Below are 17219 nucleotides of genomic sequence, written 5' to 3'. Positions count from 1 at the left end.
GTTAGTACTACAATGTTATTTTGGAACTTCAATTTTTTATTTTTTTTTTATGCTTAAAATTGTTCGGTACAATCGTTATGTTTTAAACCGCACCAACCGAACCGATCCAAACCGCATTGGTTTGGTTTGGTTTGGATGACTTTTTAAAAATCAACCGAACCAAACCGAACCGCATGCATTTTTATCTCGCGGTTAGGATGACTTTTATGCTCAAAACCAAACCAAACCGCACCGCGATCACCCCTACATTACATAGCTAACTAGGAAAAGTTGACCAAACATATCAAAGAAGCAAATAGTGTTGACTATGAGTAGAACAACCATTGGAGACATGTACAAAGCTGCACCTTGAAAAAGACATAAATCTACATAGTCCAATCGGTAATGGGAATGGATTGAACACGTATTTAAACCTTAGGGTATGTGGTTCGATTTCCACGAAAGGCAAAAACTCCACTAGAGAGGGGGGTGGAGAAGATCGTGAGGTGGCAGTGTCGGACCACCTAAGGTGGTGGGGCTTGGGCTGTTATATAAATGACTGTATAGTCTCTCATTTGTTATTCATAATGTTCTAATCGATATTTTTTAATGATCATGGTTGAAAATGTTATGGTATAATTAACGAGAGACTTTTTGTAGCTAAATTGAGAATGTTATGACTAACTGAAATGAGTGATACTTAAATGAGACTTTCACATGCTACCAAGGTTAGAGTAGTTAAGTGGCATAGTGGAGGATCGAAAATATTTGACCTTTTAAGTGCAAGTCCGTACTACACAAAGAAGAAGCAAGACCTACCCTTGTTCTTCTCCTAAAAGTAGCAAACTTGGTCGGTGGTAAGACTTTTTGGTCTTTGCTCTTTGATCACAATTAATGGTTTTGGACGATGACCAATTTTGATTGGTCACCAAAACGGAGGCCGCATAACTTCAACCAATTCCACACATCCAAAAATTATATAAATTGTCTAACATCACCATCCAATGAAATCACAACCATCCATAAAGATAGAGAGAGAAAAAAGTTGAAGAGAGATAACTTTTGATAGTTTGAATTAGCATTTGAGAGAATCCAGTGAATTTTTCACGGGAGAGTATATAAATTTTATTTTATTTTATTTTCGTAAATTTTAGTTTTTTCAAATTAAAATAAAATAAAATAAAATAAAAAAAGTTTTTGATTGAATACCCCTCAAAACGCACAGTTTAATAATCGCAGGACTAAAACCCTAAACCCTTTCATCACTGAAAGGAAGAGAGACACAAACCACCGCATTCATGGCCAACACAAACAACGCCGGCGCCGAAGCCCTACGCCGTCTGAAAGAAGTAGATCCACCGTCATTGCTCGCACCCAATCCAACCCTATCGGAAACCGCCCGTGCTGCATCGCAGTACCTATTCTCTTCCATCAGACCCTTCTCCCAAAAATGTCCATTAGATCAACTCCTAGTCGACGGTTACGATGCTGAGCAGATTTGGCATCAAATTGACCTCCAAACTCAGCCTCTCTTGTCCACTCTTCGCCGCCGGGTGAATCAGTTTGTCAAAAATCCTGATGAGATTGCGCAGCTGAAGGTTCCTTCGAGTGTTGCAAAGAAGGTGGAAGCAAAGAATCATGAGGAGTGGGAACAGGAAAGTGATGATTTTGATGAGGAATTGGATGAAGATGACGACGATGAGGATGATTTTGAAGGAGTAGAAAAGGAGGAGAAAAATGGAGGAAGTGATGGAGAAGAAGAGGATGATGATGATGATGATGATGAAGAAGGGAGCGAGGACGAGGATGAAGACGAGGAGGGTGAAAAAGAGAAAGGTAAAGGTAAAGATAGTGGCATTGAAGATAAATTTTTGAAAATAAATGAATTGAATGAGTATTTAGAGAAGGAGGAAAATAATTATGAGAATGCTGAGGAGGCAGATGACGGCGATGAAGACAGTGAAGAAGATGATGAACTCGAAAAGGTGAAATTCATTGCTTTTTTTTTTTTTGGCTTGGTTGTTATTGGGCACTGTTTGTGTTTTTTTTTAATTCATTTTTGGTTATGTCACATATTGATAAATGATTAGGTTAAGTGCTTGTTATTTTGATATTGCTGATTAATTGGTTTCTGACCCACTTTCATTGTATTTATCTAGGCTGGTGAGTTTGAGATGGATGAGGATGACGAGGATGATGATGAAGAAGAAGATGAAGACGATGAAGAAGAAGAAGAGGGCATGGAAAATGCAAGGTATTTATTTATCTCTTCCCACAAAAAAAAAACTGAAAAAATATATATTTGAATATTAGTTAATTTCAAGCTTGCAACTTAAATCAATGGTTACTTATATAGCTAAATCTATAGTTTCACCTGCGAGTAAAAAAAAAAAGGACAAATAGAACATGTTTATGTTTATGGTAATACATATGAAATTATGATTTTAATGTTTAACACTTGCTATGGCAATATGTTATGCAATGGTGATACTGGTGTAGCATGCTGAATTTTGTAATGTGAGAGAAAGATTAATAGAAGTCCAATTATAAATTGTTGATAAACTAAAGGATAGCATAAATGTGTAATTGATAAAAGGAGATGAATACCAAGAAAAACTGGCGAAATTGTTAAATAGGACTGGAATATAAATGATCTCTCTGAAGACCTGGTTTTTAGAGAACTCAATATCATCAGTTTGATCGACATAGCCGGTACCATATGTTGCAGCTTGAGGAAACTTAGGAAAGCTAGTTGGCGAACTGTATGCCATTTACTTTTGATGTTTAAGCTTTGTAGAAGCAAAACAGCTTGTAAATTTGTAATAATGGCATATATTAGTATTATTATTATTATTATTTGTTTTGTTGTTGGTATTTTTCCTCTGTTTGGATTCCTGTTATAGTTTCTTCTTGAGTACTCTGTATTTAACTGAGTGGTCTCTCCTCTTTCTTTAAGCTTAACGATATTTATTTCCCCGGGGGCACTCTTTAAGGATCTTAAATAGTACTAGTAAGTTTTTATGAATATGTGTTAGAGTCAATGCATTGGAATCCTTGAAGAGTGCCCCAGGGGCACTCGTTAGCAAGACCCTATAATTATTTATTTATTCTGTGGGTTGTGTGTTGTGGTATATTGGCTTTTGTATTAAATATTGACTCCAACCATATGTTATAAAATTTGCTCGGTGCCACTGCTTAATTATATAACCCCTTGAAATTTCTTACTAATTTAGATGTTTTTCTTGGTATCTGTAAGTGTGGTTCATTTTTTCAATTGCTGCTTTCAGGTATGATGATTTCTTTGTAGGTAAAAAAGAAAAGAGCTCAAAAAGAAAAGATCAATTGGTTGAGGAATCTGAAGATTCCGGTGATGAAGATGACATGGAATCCAACAAACAGGTCTGTGTGTGTGTGTGTGTTTATGTGTGTGTGTGTATGATTGTAAAGATATTTATTTTAAAAATTAAATTTTCATATCCTGTTTTTTTGTACTCATTTATGCAGAAGAAAAGGACTGCTTCTACCCATGAAAAGCAGCTGGAAAAAATTCAATCAGAGATAGAGCTGATGGAAAAAGCTAATGTAGAGCCAAAAACTTGGTCTATGCAGGGTGAGGTAATATCACATCCCCTCATTTTTGTACCTTTCTTTTTTATTGGTTGCATATGCTGGACCTTTCTGTTAATCAGTTATCAGATTTTTTATTAACGATTTTATAACAGGTAACTGCTGCAAACAGACCCGTTGATAGTCTATTGGCAGTGAATCTTGATTTTGAGCATAATGTGAGACCTACTCCTGTAATCACTGAGGAGTTTACAGCTTCAATTGAGGAAATGATCCAGAAAAGGATTATTGAGGTAAAATATTATCCTGTGCTGACATTGTTCGGCTTCTACTATAATGCACTGTGTTGTTATTTACAATTTTACACAAGGGTGGAAACTATATATGGATGGCATCATCTAAAATTTCCGTACAAAATTGGTTGTGATACCCTATTACTGGAAAATGGGGGGAAATTTCCTTTGATTATCAAAACAATGGCAGCTCTTCAAGGGTCTGAGCAAAATCCAACCCTTGACAAATGCCTCCTGCGATTCATCAACCTTGATCAGCTACCCACAAACATCATCTCCTTCAACCTCAAATCTCTTTTATCAATTCATCAAGAATAATAACTGTATCCCTCCTTCTAGTTGGGTTTTAAACAGTTTCTGTATTCAAAAGAGCTCTGATACCAATGATAGAATGTGGTACCGTATTGCCAGAAAAGTAGGAAGAGAACAATGACAGCTCTTTGAGAGTCTGCCCACATCCTAAAGCCAAAAGGCCTTAAATCACTCAATTAACATGATGTTCATTTGCCAATCCCTCTTTTCTGTTTATAGGCAACATATCTTATTTATTTCTTCTAACTAACCCAACCCAATTAACTAGCTAACTTATTAACTAACAACATCAGACCTATCAATGTATTAATATTTAATATGGAGTTAATACTAAGTAATGCTAGAGACTCATGCATACATGCACAAACGAAGAACACACCATTTGTTGTTTCTTATTTACACATGTTTCTTTCAGGGGCTTTTTAACGATGTTCAAAGAGCTCCTAGATTGCCATCGAAAGCGCCTCGGGAAGTTAAAGAATTGGTGAGCCTTGTTTAACTGAAATAAATAGACTCTGAAGTCCAACTTCCTATCTATATTTTATGTAACTAACTTGTATGAATCATTGCCATGTAATGCAGGATGATAATAAAAGCAAGAAGGGTCTTGCAGAAATGTATGAGGTCCGTATTTCTCGACTGTTTTTTAACACTAGAAATTGTACTGGACCTTCAGTTCCTTGTCATACATGATACATTTTGTTATTTTTTTGTGATTTTCCTCAGACATTTTTATTTTATTTTTTACAGCAAGAATATGTTCAGAAGATTGACCCAACATCTGCTCCATTGTCATCCAAAGATAAACTAAAAAATGAGGTGCAACACTTGACTGCTCTACTTCATTTCTACTTCTATTACTATTTAACCTCTTTATCTTTTGGGTGTGTTTCATTTCTCATGTACATGCAGTACCGGTGCAGTGGCTCTCAATCAGGCTGTGTTGTTATCCTTTTTTATAATTTCATTATACACTGACGAAATCTTGTGCATTTTACTTGTGATCAGGCAAGCATGCTGTTTAAGAGACTCTGTCTGAAGCTGGATGCCCTTTCTCATTTTAGCTTTGCTCCAAAACCTGTACGACATCAACATTCCTGTTTTCTCTTAATAGACAATATGATCAACATTTTAATTTTCTTGTCTTCTTACTTGCCTTGAATTGAATTTGACAGGTTATAGAGGACATGTCCTTCCAAACAAATGTACCTGCTCTGGCAATGGAAGAAGTAAAAAGCTATTCTTTTCTCAAAGTTCTGTTTCTGCTTCCCCTTATTAGTTACTTACAATGCATTATACTTTCCATGGGTAGATTGCTCCTGTGGCTGTTTCAGATGCTGCTATGCTGGCTCCTGAGGAGGTCTTTGATGGGAAGGGTGATGTTAAGGAAGAAGCAGAACTTACACAGGCAGAAAGGAAAAGGAGGAGAGCTAATAAGAAAAGAAAATTTAAAGGTACGATTGGTTAGGCAAAGGAAGTATCTGCCCAATGTCTGCCCCGTGACGACATATTGATTATGGTGTTCAATGTTGATATGTCTTCATGCAAAGTTGCATAGTGTATTTATGATAATTTTATGAGAAAAGTTACCCAGCATTTTCTTCGTACCACACATGCAAGATCGTTGCATTCACTTTCCATTATTAATAAACAAACTTTTATGGTTACAGCGGACGCAGTAAAAAGGTCAGAAAAAAAGGCAAGGTCGGAAAAGAAGGAAGACAATGCAATTCCTGGCCAAGTTAATGGTAATTTCTCTATATACCCTTTCTTATTGAACATGAGAAACACTGCATTACCCTCACTTCCGATGTTGGATTTGTCACATGTGTTTATTGTTTTTGTTATTGATCACATTTTGTAGAGAAAATAAAAAACTTCTATTGCGATGGCTGTAATATTCTGAATTCTTAAATGCAGTTACTCTGTTTCCTTAAACTTGACTTTTTTGTTGCCTTTTAAAACAAAGGGGGTTTGCTAGGTTTGTCTGAGACTCTGAGTCGATTTTTTTTTTCCTTCATAATCATAGCTCCCACCAAATCCAGAAAGATATATAATATTAGGTAGACATATAGCAGTCTCAATTACTTCCAAAGTGATCCTGATGGAAACAAATGTTGGTTAGACAGGCTGTGCCTGGATATAGAATCTATCCTTGTTGGTTATCATAGTACAACAACTCCTATCTTAGATATGATGTGGCTACTAACTGTTAAATTTTCCAAAATATAATATTGTAGCTTCTCACCTTGAATCTCCCTGGATATTTGCAGGCTAAGACCCCATGTCATATTTCACAAGAGTACTTACAGAAGCTGCATAGCTAACAGCATGAAGTTCACGGGCATCCCGTGGCCAAAAAAGTAAAATAGAAAGGGAGGATTTTTGGAAGTACCATGATAAACTAGTGGCAAATGAGAGTAATTCGAATGCTCGATATGGTTGGCTGTTTCCATTCCTATAATTTTGAATTAATATCAGAATATTGGTAGGAAATTTAATGTTTATTTATATTTACTGCCACCCAAGGTTACAAGTTTATAGCAGCTGTGGTATTTACTCTGCAATTTTGTATTCTTTAATTTTATTCACAGCTGATATGTTGTATTATTCATCGAAGATATAGAGCATTGTTGGAATCTTTTTCTTTTGTTGCTTACTGATTTCTTAAGTGTTATATATTGACATTTTTTTTGTGGGTTTTATATTGTCATATTTAGAATTTAGCATTCATTTATTATGTGCTTGCCTATGTACGGTACCGAGTATCGTACGAAATACGGCATTTTTAGAAAAACTAAGGTACGGGTACGTCTGCATAATTTTTTTTTTAATATAATCATATAAATAAAATTACATTGTTAAACTAAATAATTAAACATAAAAAAAATCATACTTTAAAAGTAATTTAAATTGTTCAAATGACAACAAAACATCAAAACTATAAAATAATTCGCTCAAAAAGAGCGGCCTTTAGGTTAAGTTTATCGAAAAAAAGACTAGCAACTTCAAGAATATCGGCTCTACTAAATAGATTTTGTTCATCTACATCAATATCCTACACTTTTTTGTTGCTCCTTTATTATATGTCTTACTCTTTTTTGATAAAAAAAATCCCATTTTTTTGTGTTTGGCTTACCCGATGTGTACCCATGGTCTGTATGAAAAAAAATTATTAAAAATATTGGTACGCTTTTGGTGCGTACTATGGTGTACCAGGTATGTACTGATACCCGATACGTACTGGGTACGGTACTCTCCTGGAGTTCCATGCTTCATAGATTATGTGTATTTACTGTGTTGAACCAATGAGCTAATGTTACTTCTGTTTTGTTTACTTTAATAGTTTGATATTTCAACTAATGAGCTAATGTTACTTCGTTCTGAAATGAAACTATCTACAATTAAATTTTGCGGGCATTGTTATTACAAATCAGAAGGCACAGTTTTCTGCAGAGCAGATTTCCAACCAACAGCAATCAACTTATCACTCAGCAACATTCCACATTTCATATTGAGAGAGCATCTTAAGACAACTTAAACAGGTGCTTATGCATAAGTTGTTCAAAGAAAAATTTCACATAAGCTCTACATATTCGTTTATACTTTATATCATAAGCTCTTTCAAGCACCACACTGTTACAAAAGTGTTTACATTATAAAAGTATAGGACAAACCCAATTAAGCTCTTTAAAATTTTTCCTTCTCTTGTTGGCTGTGAGCCGCAGGAACATGAGTAGCTAAATTACCTAATAATCTCAACTGAAAAACCTGACGCTAAATTACTGAATTAGCACTTATTTTCCTATGAAGAGGATATCAGTAGCATTTGAAGTGCCTTCCCCATTGTCAAACACAAGAGACCTTCTCTGAGAAAATAAAAATGACAAAGGGGTGCAAGGGGCATCATTATCACGCATAACAACAGTTTTCTTTTATTTGTTTAAATTTCCTTCAAGCCTCTCAATTGCAGCACTAACGCCACTCTTCACTTCTTTCTGGTCTGAACGTGGATGTGCATCCGGATTCCCTTCATTCGCTATTTCTACCATCTTCAAATGGATCCAACCTACCAAACCATTAATGGAAACCCAACTTTAGTAAATTGCCACATATCCATGATACACAAATCAGTTAAACACTTGAATTAACAATGTTACCAAGAGGAAAACAAAATGCTGCTCCCAGTACTGATCCTAGTGCCATATTCCTTGCTCTCCAATGGAATGATCCGGGCACTAACATAAAGGGAAAACAATACATTAACAAAGTAATTTTATGACATGTAACCATTTTTTCCATTATATTATATTTCAACCTAAAGAATCCTTTCACAACATAAAAAATTGACATGTTGGAATATCAAAATAGATTAGTTAACTGTTTTTGTCATACGACGTAGGCAACATTATAGTTTCTACATTAAGTATGATTTCTTACTTATTAAACCAAAAGCTGAAGCAGTGGCTGATCCAGCTCCCACAACATTGAAAACATCATGCACACCACGTTTCTCCGCAAGCAGATTTTGTATGTTATAAAATGCAGCAGTGAACATTCCAAGTCGTACCCCTCCAACTAGTGCGCCTCATGTAACTCGAATAAGATACACTAAAGAAGTTCAAAAGGATATGAAAATGGTTTACCATTAACATCAGTTACTAGTAGAAGCAATAAGGAAATAAAAAAGATCATAAAATAAATAAACTTGATAATTTGAGACATATTTTTTTCTCTTAAGCTGACAACAAATTAGAATTTATTGATCACTTTAAATTATAAAAGTCCGTTTTGTTTGATTGATTGAATAAATATTTTTTGCACTTATATATCTCCAAGAAAACTCCACAGAATAAAATTCATTATTAAATATATACATAGAATAATTTTTTTTTTTTGGTACAATAGAGTAAAATTCATTATTAAATATACCATATAACTTATAATCAATTTGACACGTTTGCCTATTTAACTCGTTCAATGGAAAAGGGCAACCTTTCATTACCTTTCAATTTCTTTAATCTATACATTTTTATGACAGATTTAGGCAAAAACTAAAATGAAAATAATAAAAAATAAGAAGTAAATTTTTTTGGTAAGAAAGCTAAAAAGAAAGAAAAAAACAAAATTAAAAAGAAAAATTATTTACGAAAAAAATAAGGTTCCCATTGTGCTATTTCTAAGAAAATCACAAACGCTTTTTGGAGGTGAAGTATGAATCAAGAAGTCAACATCTGAGGAGGCTTTCAAGTTTAGCGAAGAAATTTGCACATTGATTTCCCTTTCTAAGTGTGTGATAGATGAAAACATTGGTTTGAGAGAGAAGCTCCTTTATATTTTGAATCAACACAACACGGATATAATAATACTTAACTTGGGAACCTTTGATGAGGTTGAGACAGTGTAAAGAATAGAGTAACAGACAAGTTCATCGATATTCATGTCCCTAACCAGCAAGAGGTCTTCGTAGATATATAGTATACAGTTCAGTGTAAAATGTCGGATGACCCTTGAGTGAAGTTTGAGAAGCCTGCAATATAGTGGCCGAAGGTGTTTCTAATAATGCCGCCAAATCCATATCGAACATGAGAATCGAGGCAACTTCCATATTAAGAATGACACAAGAATAGTTTTTATGATTGCACTTGATATATCTTTCAACTAACCTTTCGTTAGAAGCGGAGGAGAAGCAGTTTCTGAAAGTTTTAAGCATAGCTCGAATGTTAAAGGGGAGCCAGCTTAAGGACCAAGTCTCATTGTTCAAGCATATTAGGTTGCAGTGTCAAAATGACCACCAGACACCATCGAAGAACATGAGTGTGGCACCCAGCTTGAGCCTATCGTATACATCCAAATTTGAGAAGAAACCCAGATCGTTAAAACCAATGTGGTTTCAAAGGCTACGAGACAACTCACAGTCCTGAATGCAATGGAGGAAATATTCATCTTGGAGGCCACAGCGAGAGCAAATGACATAAGGACTCATCTCTTGGTGATTGAGTAAAGAAAAGGTAGGCGTAGAGTTGCAACAAGCCAACTAAAAGAAGAATTTGATCTTTTCAGGGAGTTGAAGTTTCTATATCGAAGACCAAGAGTTTAAGGATTATAAGTTATTATCGGGTCCCTCAGTGAGTGTAAGGAATAAGGATTGCATAATATCTTATTCATTCGTTAAATTAAGGGTGTGTTTGATCTGCTAAAAAAATAAAGGATTAGACAAGACAATTTCAGTTGTACTGTGTTTGATTTTAACGTTGTTCCTGATACTAGACAAACTAAGGGCGGAGAGACAGGACAAAAACTGAAATTCTTGTCCCCTACTGAACCACGAGACAACTTTTTATCCTCCAAAAGTTGTCTAACATACACCTAATAACATCAAAGAAGTTGAACAAATCTATGCATAAAAGTGGAATGGGGATACTTTAAATTTTTTTTAAAAAAACACAATAATTTCACTTATATTCTAACAACATTTTTTAACAAATTTTTAAATATTTTATTTTAAATGAATTTTCTACCATAATATAATAATAAACTTAATCGAATAAAAATTAAGGACCCATGCAGTGAGTCTCACCATCTTCACATGTGTTTATCTTTCTCTTAAATGGAGCTTGAAAGTGGAACTAACCTAAACCCATTCCATAAACAAAAATTTTGCCACGTGTTTGATATGAATGCTTTTAAATGAACTAAATGTAGCATAACATAAACCAATCGTTAGTTGTTTCAGTGGTGATTGTCGCTGAACTTGGTAGGGAGGATCATGATTCAATCCCCCGTAACTGTAATCGGGAGGGGCAGGAACCATTTTGATGCCAGAACTGACTCCTGAACCATATTAAACTGGTGGCAGTGCCGGCCCAACACAACATGAGGCCTAAAACAAACTTTAAATTGAGGCCTTTTACATTATTTTTCTTAAAAAATATTATAATATTTATTTAAAATTTATTTTTCGAGTTTTTTGAGATGCAAAATCATTTATTAAACTATTATAATATATTTTAGTTAACTTTTTTTTCAATGGACAATAAAGTCAACCCATTTAATCTTTGTTGAAATATTGTTGATCTTAAATAAGATTTTATTAATTTTAATTTTGAAAAACTTCTTTCTACTGAAGCAACCGTTACAAGAATCGTTAATATTATTCTATATGCAACAATTAATTTTGAGGCCTTAATAAAAAAATATAATTTGGGGTCTAAAGCCCTAGCTTGAGTTTCCTCCCCTTGGGCCGGTCCCGACTAGTGGTGAAAACAAAAAATTAAGATGGTTGGAAATTTAGAGGGTTGGAAAAGGAAATTTGAAATGAAATTTGAAAAATTAAGTAGTGGGTTCGGGTTGGGTCAAATATATATTTATTACACATGGCCCAAAACATTTATTTAGATTTAAAGCACTTGTATACTTATCTGCGTGGCATGTTTTCATTGGAAGAGATGAAAAACCAATGAAAACCTGTTTTGAGTATAAAATGAGGACAATCAATCAGTCAAACACGCTCAAAGCGTGCCGCAGCAGCTTCATCCAATGTTTTAAGAACCGGACCGGACCGGCCGGTTCAACCGGTTCAACCGGGAACCGGACATAGCAGCGGTCCGGGCTAGTGCTGAGAACCGGTAGTCTGCAGAACCGGAAAAAAAACCGCTTGAAACCGGTACGAACCGCCCGGAACCGTTCGAACCGGTGAACCGGGGGCGGTTTGAAAAAACCGGCCGGTTCGGAATCTTTTGAAAAGGGTTTTTTTCTTCTTGAATTCCAATTGCGTATGGGTTTTGGGTAAAAATTGAAAGCTTATGAGATGATGATGTTGTTGGCATGAACTAAAGGAAGAGAGTTGGGTCAAGTTGTTGTTTTGTTGATAGCAGCACGAGAGAGAGAAGAGAGAAAGGAATTAGCTTCAATTCATTTTTCTTAACTTTGCATGTAATGTGAATGATTGAGAGAAGAGGTGATTTGGAGTGTTGTTGTTGTTGTCTCGTGGAAGAGAGAAAGAATAGGGAAGGTTACTGATTTTCCTCTTTTTCTTGTCCTTGTATGTGATTTAATTGGTTGAATTAAAGGTGAGTGGTAAGTGGTGAGGGAGAGGGACACGTGAGAGAGAAGTTTGGGAGAAAGGAAAATCTTGACAAATGGTTTCTATCACTCTTTTGGCTTATATTATATGACAAATTGGCTTATAATATCTTGACACCCAATTCTTTTATTTTGTTGACCGATTTATATTTGAAAAGGGATTTTTTTTTTCTTATATTACAGTAGTTTCTAATTTGTATTTTGTTTGTTTTAGGTTTTTAAAGTTTCTATTTTGTTAGTTTGTTTATCACCTGTAAAGTAGAATAATTATTATGAACCAATTTTAGTAATTTGTTGCTTTGTTTACCAATTTAAAGTTTATTTTCTAAATTTTGTTATGAACATCATGCACTTTAAAACTAAATTTTGTTAATTTGTCAATTTATGTCTAAGTATTTGTTATTCTGTTACTGATAATTTGTTTATTAGCTATCAGATACGAAAATTATATGAACGGTTCATATAAACGGTTCAATAGTGGTTGAACCGGTCTAACCAGTTGAACCATGAACCATGAACCAGTGACCACACCGGCTCGACCTCCGGTTCGGTTCTTAAAACATTGGCTTCATCTCTTCTACAATTTACAAAAATGAAGTTTATTACTAGTGCAAATATTAGTTCGTAGTCTATTATTAATGATTTCAAGTCTTGCATTATACGTAAAGTATTATTTTAATTTATGTAGTTTAATTTTATAATAATTAACTTTAACTTTGTTTGGTAAAAAAATGAATAACTAATTGAGTTTGTAATATTGGGTAAAATTATCGATTAAACTGGAATTTAAATATGAAATGACAAAATTAATATTTAAATTTTTGAAGTAAGATAATATGGGTTAAATTGGAATAAAAATTAATAAGTTATAAACTAATTGAATTAGCCTATCAAAATAAAGTGTAAGTTAGTATAATTTTGTATTCTATATATATTTTGGTCCAAGGTAGGATCTTGTGAAGACTCTAACAATAATGATATGCATGATTTAACAGTTATAGTATTTTTTTTATTCGAACAGAAATTGTGATTTTTTTATATAGTTTGGTTTTATTTTTTAATAGAAATTTTATAGATTATAGATTATTTTTTTTTATGGATATACATGTTGTATTAGTAAATCCCACCCACACACACGCGCACGCACGCGCACGCGCACGCACGCACGCGCACGCACGCACGCGCACACACACACACACATATATATTGTTTGTTGTTTAACTAAATTTCAATGAATAATAGTGTAGGAGATTGACCACGAGAGTCAAGATATTTTCTTGTTAGATATGGGATCAACTTCTTATTAACCGAATCAACATTTATTGAATCGAAAAATTCTTTTTATTAAATTTACACTATAAATTTTATATTATCATTCATTTATAAATTTTAAAAGATTTAATTTTTTGTTGTTGTAAATCCCACATTGTTTATGAAGTCTTAAAGCTTAGACTTAAGTTCACAAAAGAAAGACACAAAAGAAATACTAGTACTATGATTTAGACCAAGGACATTTTAGTAATTCAACTAGTTCTTACTAATATATATAGTGTGCAGCATTTGCTCATCTCTCATGACTTACAAAAATCAAACTACAAAAATGAAGTTTATTACAGTTTCCATGATGATGATGATCTTTTTTTGGGCATGTGTTTACTCTGTTGATGAGCCTCCAACACGCTCAGAAGAATCCATTGATGAAATTTTTGAAAAATGGATGTTGGATTTTGGTCGTACATACGCAAACAGCACTGAGATGAAGAAACGTAGACAAATATTCAAGGAGGAGTTGGAATATATCGACAAGTTTAACAGTCAAGGTAATTTTTAGTCCAGTTTTGTCTTAATAATAGCTATGAAGCCACTGTTGTTTGTTAAAATCGCGTTTTAACTCGTAAACTCGTCCGATTTTACGTTTTTAGGTATGGAAAACGTGTTAACTCGGATGTATTTATTCATGAGTATCTAAATCTTCGATTAGATTGTTCAATTTCACATTATTCATGAGTATTTTAAATATCACAGGTAACCACAGTTACACCGTAGGATTAAATCAATTCTCGGATTTAACTGAAGAAGAATGGCACGGTTTTTCCGGTTGCTCATACGACTCTGATCCAACTATTAGAGGATTGTCTCTTAAATCATGTATCAGGAAATATTTGGAGGAAGATTATTTTTACATAGAGTGTTCCTGGAATGTTGATGAATCTCTAAAACTCTCTGAATCAGAAGAAGCATCCATTGATCAAACCTTCTTAAATATTTCTCTACGTTTCTTCATCTCGGTGCTGTTTGCGTATGTACGACCAAAATCCAACATCCATTTTTCAAAAATTTCATCAATGGATTCTTCTGAGCGTGTTGGAGGCTCATCAACAGAGTAAACACATGCCCAAAAAAAGATCATCATCATCATGGAAACTGTAATAAACTTCATTTTTGTAGTTTGATTTTTGTAAGTCATGAGAGATGAGCAAATGCTGCACACTATATATATTAGTAAGAACTAGTTGAATTACTAAAATGTCCTTGGTCTAAATCATAGTACTAGTATTTCTTTTGTGTCTTTCTTTTGTGAACTTAAGTCTAAGCTTTAAGACTTCATAAACAATGTGGGATTTACAACAACAAAAAATTAAATCTTTTAAAATTTATAAATGAATGATAATATAAAATTTATAGTGTAAATTTAATAAAAAGAATTTTTCGATTCAATAAATGTTGATTCGGTTAATAAGAAGTTGATCCCATATCTAACAAGAAAATATCTTGACTCTCGTGGTCAATCTCCTACACTATTATTCATTGAAATTTAGTTAAACAACAAACAATATATATGTGTGTGTGTGTGTGCGCGTGCGTGCGTGCGCGTGCGCGTGCGTGCGGGTGGGATTTACTAATACAACATGTATATCCATAAAAAAAAATAATCTATAATCTATAAAATTTCTATTAAAAAATAAAACCAAACTATATAAAAAAATCACAATTTCTGTTCGAATAAAAAAAATACTATAACTGTTAAATCATGCATATCATTATTGTTAGAGTCTTCACAAGATCCTACCTTGGACCAAAATATATATAGAATACAAAATTATACTAACTTACACTTTATTTTGATAGGCTAATTCAATTAGTTTATAACTTATTAATTTTTATTCCAATTTAACCCATATTATCTTACTTCAAAAATTTAAATATTAATTTTGTCATTTCATATTTAAATTCCAGTTTAATCGATAATTTTACCCAATATTACAAACTCAATTAGTTATTCATTTTTTTACCAAACAAAGTTAAAGTTAATTATTATAAAATTAAACTACATAAATTAAAATAATACTTTACGTATAATGCAAGACTTGAAATCATTAATAATAGACTACGAACTAATATTTGCACTAGTACTTAAACTAATATGTACGAGGGACTTACAGTATCAATAATAAACTCTAAACTAATATTTATATTAATACTTGTACGAATATGTATATAAAATGACTTAAAATCATTTATAAAATATATATTTATTTTTTATAGGAAACAAATTGGCTAGGCTGGTGTGGCTATAGCCACACCAAGCCTTGAAGAGGTCCGCCCCTATAGGCTGGTGTGGCTATAGCCACACCAAGCCTTGAAGAGGTCCGCCCCTGCTATGGACTTACCTATGTGTATATTTGCAAATATTAGTATTTCTAGACCCACTAAAAACAAACTACATTAAATTAACTGCTACTTGTCAATTTCATTTTCTTTTCATATTTATGTGTCTCTTTTTCTTTTTCTTTTTTATAGGAATGAATTTCCCTGCAATAATTTTTTTATTAGTTAACGTGGGCATTTTATAAGAACATGTTAAATCTTTTAAAATTTATTCGGATAATTAATAATATAAAAATATAGTTATAAAATAATATTTATATATAAAAATAACAATAAACTCATCATAATAAAATTAAATGTAATTTTTTTTATTCTAACACATTTACATATATAAATCCAATAAATTAAGGGAAAACTCTATTTTGAAAAGTCTTTAATTACATATGGGTAAATTATAAGATTTGAATAAATGTAGATTCTATCTAGCAGAGGTGGTTGGAAGAGATAAATGTTTTCATTTTTGTTACCTAAAACCTAGGATAATTAGTAGTCGAGTAAATGAAGATTCTATCTAGTAAACTTTAGATTCTATATCAGGCAACCATAAATTGTCATATGGACCAACTTAACATAGTTATGATTCATGAAACCAAAATAGAACCACAAAATAATTTAATCAACTTAATATTAATTTAGTCATTATAAGTTTTTTTTTTGTCAAATAGTCTAGTGGCTAGAAAATCCACCTTAAAGGTGAATAAGTGGAGTATTCCGGGTTCGAATACGGGCTCATGCAAATATAGTGCGATATCCCTACCAACTGAGCTAAGCTCACGGGGACATTTAGTCATTATAAGTTAATTGAACTATTATTACTTTTATCAAACATTTTAATTGGCTTATATACTGTCATCTAAATGTTATAATTCACTATCAACTATCCGCTATAACATGTACCAAACATAGACTAAATAGTTTATCCAACTAATCAGCTAACTAATCAATTCTTAGTTGAACAGGCTGGTTGGATCCAATTTTTAGAACACAATGTGAAAGTGATAACAAACAAATGAACAATGAACACAATGTGGGATTTACAACAACAAAAAATTAAATCTTTTAAAATTTATAAATGAATGATAATATAAAATTTATAGTGTAAATTTAATAAAAAGAATTTTTCTATTCAATAAATGTTGATTCAGTTAATAAGAAGTTGATCCCATATCTAACGAGAAATTATCTTGACTCTCGTGGTCAATCTCCTACACTATTATTTGTGTATATAAAAAAACAAAAACTATTTTTAAATAAAATAAAGGTCCGTTTGATCTGCAAAATGTAAGTACTTGACAAAACAATATAGGACAATAC

At 33.0% G+C, this 17219-nt stretch overlaps 3 protein-coding genes across 4 annotated transcripts; 2 read left to right on the top strand and 1 right to left on the bottom strand.

The window, feature by feature from the left end:
• Positions 1-1207: 1207 nt before the first annotated feature.
• Positions 1208-6853, top strand: LOC123884971 (U3 small nucleolar ribonucleoprotein protein MPP10). Of its 2 annotated transcripts, XM_045934208.1 has the most exons (13): positions 1208-1964; positions 2139-2233; positions 3267-3378; positions 3484-3594; positions 3702-3839; positions 4567-4635; positions 4734-4775; positions 4902-4970; positions 5160-5231; positions 5327-5380; positions 5464-5605; positions 5822-5899; positions 6425-6853. In XM_045934208.1, exons 1-13 carry the CDS (start codon positions 1278-1280, stop codon positions 6427-6429), a joined length of 1674 nt encoding a protein of 557 aa, XP_045790164.1. In that variant the 5' UTR covers positions 1208-1277; the 3' UTR covers positions 6430-6853. The 2 variants fall into 2 exon arrangements, with proteins under 2 accessions (XP_045790164.1, XP_045790163.1); XM_045934207.1 differs by having other exon boundaries at positions 3267-3594.
• A 1233-nt stretch (positions 6854-8086) lies between these two features.
• LOC123886883 lies at positions 8087-8709 on the bottom strand. The gene is made up of 3 exons (XM_045936157.1): positions 8592-8709; positions 8312-8389; positions 8087-8220 (listed from the first exon to the last, which is right to left on the bottom strand). Exons 1-3 carry the CDS (start codon positions 8707-8709, stop codon positions 8087-8089), a joined length of 330 nt encoding a protein of 109 aa, XP_045792113.1.
• A 4098-nt stretch (positions 8710-12807) lies between these two features.
• On the top strand, positions 12808-14639 carry LOC123885276 (P34 probable thiol protease-like). The gene is made up of 3 exons (XM_045934553.1): positions 12808-12828; positions 13837-14056; positions 14262-14639. The coding sequence occupies exons 2-3, from the start codon at positions 13837-13839 to the stop codon at positions 14621-14623; spliced, it is 582 nt and encodes a 193-aa protein (XP_045790509.1). The 5' UTR covers positions 12808-12828; the 3' UTR covers positions 14624-14639.
• Positions 14640-17219: the final 2580 nt, after the last annotated feature.

This window comes from Trifolium pratense, linkage group LG5 (assembly GCF_020283565.1).
Source record: "Trifolium pratense cultivar HEN17-A07 linkage group LG5, ARS_RC_1.1, whole genome shotgun sequence".
NCBI lineage: Eukaryota > Viridiplantae > Streptophyta > Magnoliopsida > Fabales > Fabaceae > Trifolium > Trifolium pratense.
Note: the sequence above shows the minus strand (reverse complement) of the source record. Positions and strands in the feature narration are given on the sequence as shown.

Excerpts from the sequence above, each read along its gene's own strand:
- LOC123884971 (XM_045934207.1), top strand. The coding sequence starts at position 1,278 with ATGGCCAACACAAACAACGCCGGCGCCGAAGCCCTACGCCGTCTGAAA. Across the intron at positions 3,840-4,566 it reads TCCAGAAAAGGATTATTGAG|GGGCTTTTTAACGATGTTCA; the intron begins GTAAAATATTAT and ends TGTTTCTTTCAG. Across the intron at positions 5,381-5,463 it reads CTGCTCTGGCAATGGAAGAA|ATTGCTCCTGTGGCTGTTTC; the intron begins GTAAAAAGCTAT and ends TTCCATGGGTAG.
- LOC123885276 (XM_045934553.1), top strand. The coding sequence starts at position 13,837 with ATGAAGTTTATTACAGTTTCCATGATGATGATGATCTTTTTTTGGGCA. Across the intron at positions 14,057-14,261 it reads CGACAAGTTTAACAGTCAAG|GTAACCACAGTTACACCGTA; the intron begins GTAATTTTTAGT and ends TAAATATCACAG.
- LOC123886883 (XM_045936157.1), bottom strand. The coding sequence starts at position 8,709 with ATGTTCACTGCTGCATTTTATAACATACAAAATCTGCTTGCGGAGAAA. Across the intron at positions 8,390-8,591 it reads TTCAGCTTTTGGTTTAATAA|TGCCCGGATCATTCCATTGG; the intron begins GTAAGAAATCAT and ends CCTTTATGTTAG. Across the intron at positions 8,221-8,311 it reads AGCATTTTGTTTTCCTCTTG|GTTGGATCCATTTGAAGATG; the intron begins GTAACATTGTTA and ends ATGGTTTGGTAG.